This window comes from Apis dorsata, unplaced genomic scaffold, assembly GCF_000469605.1.
Source record: "Apis dorsata unplaced genomic scaffold, Apis dorsata 1.3 scaffold_222, whole genome shotgun sequence".
Lineage (NCBI taxonomy): Eukaryota > Metazoa > Arthropoda > Insecta > Hymenoptera > Apidae > Apis > Apis dorsata.
Genome location: NW_006263504.1, coordinates 634,349 through 640,130, shown reverse-complemented (window position 1 = coordinate 640,130; position 5,782 = coordinate 634,349). Strand labels below are relative to the sequence as shown.

The 5,782-nt window shown below is 29.0% G+C and overlaps 1 protein-coding gene across 1 annotated transcript in view; it reads right to left on the bottom strand.

The window, feature by feature from the left end:
- The window catches only part of LOC102681816 (myophilin), a 13,077-nt gene that overhangs the window by 1,452 nt on the left and 5,843 nt on the right, over positions 1–5,782 (bottom strand). Inside the window, exons 2-3 of the mRNA XM_006615391.2 lie at positions 326–462; positions 32–236 (exon numbers count right to left, since the gene is read on the bottom strand). Of these exons, the coding sequence (XP_006615454.1) occupies positions 32–236; positions 326–462 (342 nt within the window). The remainder of the gene's footprint in view (positions 1–31; positions 237–325; positions 463–5,782) is intronic.

Sequence of the window (5,782 nt, the reverse complement as noted above, 5' to 3'; positions counted from 1 at the left end):
TATATATATATATATATATATACATATGTACCTTTCTACCGAGAGATTGCAAACAAATTACGACTGAATTGAGATTTTGTCTTTCCCAAAGATCAACAGTTTGGAAGGTCTCTTGGGCTGGGACACCTAATGTTCTCGCGGCCTCGAGAAACGCATTGATGTTCTCCATACATTTAAATGCTAAACTGGTCTTATTAACTTTCTTCACGGATCCTTCTTTAATATCATTCACCAATCTAAAAAAAAAAAGAAATAATGATTAATTATTATCTCAAAAAATTGAAAGAAAATTAATTGTTGATATTGTTTAGTAAAGCGTAACTACTTGCAAAGAAGGACTCCGTCTTTCAAAATTTCATAGAAATTGTCCATGTCCCCGTTAGTATTTATATTCTCACCAGTGATCGTTTTGATCCATTCCAAACATTCTTGAGCCAATTCCTCGCTGTATTTACTGTTAATCTGTAACAGAAATGCATTTATGATCATCAGTAAAGATCGTCAAGTTTTCTTTACATAATAAAAGGGCTGTAAAATTTCATTTATCCATTTGAACTCCATTTATTAGATCTAAAATTATCTGAATACTTATCTGAATTCTTATTAAATGAATTTTAATTATAGAAATTGTTTGTTCCTTAAAATGAATCAGAAAGATTCTATTGTAATGAAATTATTAAATAAAATAAAATTAAGAGAGGAAAAAAAAACTAAATTTTTATTAATATATCATTATACTTTAGATTACAAGAAAAATTAGTTATTTTAATCCATATTTTATCACGACGAAGATTTCACGAGATTCACGTCGATCTTTCAAGTAAGGGGCACGAGCCATTACCGACTGCCTGTTATTAATTATGCGATGTGCCAGTGATCCAAGTAACACATCCTGTAGGGTCTGCGACACAAGCGTGGTTGGAGTCACTGACCCAACTTGTTTAAACACTTCATTCGTTGTTTCTTCGTGATATCTCGCAAATCTTGTCCATGAATGCAAGCAGTTTTTGTATTGCTCAAAAAGATTGAAAACATATTTCAATTTATTCTTCTATTGGCAATAAACTTCTCAAAATTTATTTCTTTCAAAAAATATGCAATACATATCCGCGAGATACTTATCTGTTTACGAGAAAAGATCATTAATAAATCGAGAAGAAATTTAATTCGACTCAAGAAGAAAAAAAAAATCTTCTAACTTGAAAATAAAGTTCAGGAATTCTTTCGTATTTTTAAGTACGAAACTCGTTCCTGAGTTCACGATCTTATAAAAGGCGATTATGAACGAGCACGCCAACAACTCGACGAACTCTGTGTATCCTAAAGCCCGTGGAGAACGCGTAATGGGCACACAGTTATTCACGTAAAGGCTACCTAAAAAGGAGAGGTTCGTAAGCATGGACCGTCGTATTCATCCCGATGCAGTATGCATATTCCGTTAGCCATACGGTGTCTTGATCGTGATATATTTCACGTGCCTCGTAAAACTCACCAGTCTCTTGATCGATACAATTAGAATAATATACTGGAGGTATATATATATATATATATATATATATATGAGTTCTCGTAGTCTTGCTAAGTCGTAGATGCGATTTTCTCAGATATTTTTCTTTTTCTTTTTATATGTATATATTTTAGAATATATTAAATTGAATTTATATACTATGTATACAGAAAGTTTTATTGAATAATCTATAATATTATACAGTATATCAAAAATATTATTTCTAAATTGCAAAAATGACGAATTTTTTTTATACTCAAGAAATATATGTATATATATATATATACAAACAATAGGCAATTTTGTTATGAAGAAATATCATGCTGAAAGTATTCACTTTCACCAAACCATTCAGTCTGTTGACACCTCGCGAAATAAATATATGCATAAGCAATTATAATATATCATTAATATGAATAATGACGATCGTTAAATTAGAAGTAAATTCTTTTTCCTCGAAACGTATCTTATTGTCTTTCATTTTGTTATTACGGATTATCTAGAAGACAAAGGAAACGATATTTTTGTGTACAAGCAAACTTTTTTCCATTTAAACCTATTTTGTTTCAATGTAAAGATACCTAGTTTGTAGTATCATTAATCATATTCTAAGCCTTAGCTTTTCGTTTTCTTAACAATGTTTTCAAACAACATTGTTATCATAAAAAAAATTCTCTACTATAATCGTTCGATAACGATATTTTAGATATTTTTTTAATATTTAATAAATAATGGCAAATAAGAATTAATGTATCAAAAGATTACGCGTTATAAAATATTACATTTCTCTGAGAATATTTTTCATAAAAAAAAAAAAATAATAATAATAAAAATTCTCATTAAAATTTGTAAAAAACGTTTAAAAAATGATAACAGGTAAATTATTATCGTTGCAAGTGTTTTTTTTCTCTACAATTTTTGTCCTATCCAATGATAACATTCGGAAGCAGCGGACTTCGCTATCTCCTCTTTTATATCTCGCGATATAAACCCACGATGTAGAGCACGATGCGAATTCTATATTTAGATATTAAGTAAGCGCATGATAATTTCATTAACGTGAAAAAAAAATGATATGTGAGAAATGCGTTAAAGAAATGATAGAGCAATTTAGGCCGATCGAATAGAACTAGACAGAAACGGTATCGAGCAATACGATTAGCGTTTATAAAAGCGCTTTTCGGATTACTTAATACGAGATCATAACATTGATGAGTCTTCTAAGCTTGTAATTCTCATTTGTGAGTCCATTTGCATGCGAACACATCATTAGTTTCTTTGCGATTTTCTCTGTCCTAGTTATATTTCTATGTATTATCGTTGTGTCTTTCATTTATAGATATTACATTTACCATAAATATGAGAGAAACTTTCAAACTTTAAATTTTGATAAACTTAATTCTTTGATCATTCTGTTTCTCGATTTTACATTATAACGAAGAATTTTTTAATTTTATAGAAAAAAAAAATAATCGAATATGATAATGACACGATAATTTTTTGTCGCATTAAATTTTAAGAAAGTTACGTTTGCCCAATTACATACCACACAAAATATTGAAGCCAAGATCTTCTCAAACAAGTTTTAGAGTTTGAAGGATGTGGTGTGGAATTTATTCTATTCAAAATTATGCGGGATTGCAGCTGAATCCTCGCAGGTATAATTTTTCTTCTCTTTCCGATGTGTGTCTTTTTAGAAAAGTATGCTCGTTCCTCAAACTTAGACACCATTTTTATTTTATTCGAAGAATTTTATATTGATAGTAGATTTAATAGATATATTTCGATGAAAAAATATACAATTATCAATGATATAATAATCGATAGGATTTAAATAATTCTATTTGATCACTGATCTTTGTTCGATTAGATATTTCAGGAAATTTGAAAATTGACGATGTCCAGTTTTATTTCGTCTCTATCTATCAATAAGTAATCGAAATATCTAAAAATTACTTTTATCTTTTACTTATGAATGAAAACTTGAAATTTAAATTTAAAAAATGATATTATATCCAATTTAATAATAACAAAATTTATCGACTGACTTTAAATGTTCAGTTTTATTAACTTTAATGTTTTTATCATTGTTTAAAAAAGAATTGTAGTTATATGTTTTGCAAAAAAAATACTTACTAATTTTAGACTGTTCCAAACATAAGTATACGTCAGTTAACAGGGCAAATGTCTGCAATTAAAGAATCGTTTCGTGTCTTTCTAGTAGTTGTGTGACAATGACGCTTTTAATGGCTCTCTAGCTCGTTCACGGTCATGAAAAATGGGTCAAAGGCTTGGCTATCAATGAACCAGTGGGTAAATTGAAGGAATTACTCTTCTCCAAGATGCTGCCGCCAGCAAAATCGTTTTCCTCGTTACACAGAATACACTTAGATTAATTTATTGACTGTAGAATTAACGTTGTTAACCAACTTACGATTGGAGAAATAACGATACTTCTTCATTTGATTGGAGAAGTAACGATATCTTTTCATTTGATCGACGAGATAAATCGAGATAATTAATTCGAAATTCTCTTTGAATTTTTTATAATCAATGTATCAAAATTTTAATAATGATATTTTGCATAGATTTTATTTTATATAGATAGATAATATCGTACAATTTGTATTCAATTTATTTGATAGAAATTTTCTATTATGAAGAAGCTGCCAATTTTTATTAAATTGAAACGAATTATTTTTTCATTAATAACAATTCTTGCCAGTAATAAGATGATTAAGATGATTGAACAATCGCTATGAATAAATATCGATGATATTTATCGATATAACGATAAGTTTTCAAGTTTACATTTATATTACTTATCGATTAAATGATAAGAAAGATTTGAATCTATACAATTTTTTAGAAAACTATCAATCAAGTATTGAGAATAAATATCAAATTGATATCGAGCTGATATCAAAGCTTGAAACTGTTTAAATTTTGCACCTGTTGGAAGTTTCAAATTACTGTGTAATAATTACAGATCAATTACACATTGTGCTTTTTAATTTTTTAATTATTTATAATTTAATTCAATAATGTCATATGACAACCGAAATATATAAAAATATAAAAGAGATATTTTATCACGAATCGAAAAAAAAGAAATGAAATAATCGTATATGATTAAATCGAATCACCTTGATCGCGAGCACAAGGAGAACTGCATTTAAAGATTGTCCCTCGTTTGACAAGTTTCCATATTGATGTCAAAATTCTGATAAAAGATTTTTTTCTCCTCGATCGTATAATAATTTCTCTTAAACGATAAATCACTTTTAATTTATCATAGATTTATTTAACATGAACGATCCACTTTCTAATATCGATTCATTTATTAATCAAATTTTCTTCGTTTTTCTTTCAATTAAAATTTTCTTCGACATTCTATTTCTATTTTTTTTTTCATTCAATCTAACTCATACTTTTTATTATATAAAAATCTAAACAATCCTGAAACATTAGAATTTACGATTATCGTGTTCGATTCATCTCCATCATAGAATTTCGAAACATGGCTCTCTTAGAAATTAAACATCTAATTTTATTGACAAGTTAAATATAAAAAGAAAAAAAAAAAAGGGAAAAAATCGCATTTTATATTCAGAAAAATCGTTGACCCACTTCAAGAGTCGTCATGATTGCGTAATTCCACAACATGATTCCACAATGGAGATAAATAATTGTGTATTTTCAAACGTGAGCCTGTTCGAAGGTTGCCGGCCATATAAGGATCTCTAAACGAGATGAAGCCCGAACAGGTAAGATACCGTCAATACTTACCGCATGTGCTCGCATGTGGAACTTTGTAAGTTGATTTACGTTGAGCGTAAATACGTCACATGATTATACAATTGTTACGGGATATTGCTTTAATCCATTTCGCCACTTTATTCGTTATTTCAACCGAGCGTCTCCCGACAAGTCCTGTTAATTTGCGTCATCCCCTGTCTTCATCGAATAAAATTCATTTTTGTTTTACCGATGCCAAGATTTCAATCGAATTGCCCGGATTCTGCACAATTTTGATTAAAATTATTACGAAAAAAAGAAAAACTTTTATACGACAACTAGAGAGAATCCAATTTAAATAATAAATTTTAATAATAAATTTACGAAAACTCGGCTTGCATTGCGTGAAAAATTTTGATTACGATGATTCATTCACTGACTCACGTTGTCATTTGGAAGCATCGCGATAACCTATATCGATGGGCCACTTCGACAAACAAGAGTATTGTTCCAAGACTCATCGATGGATCGGATCAA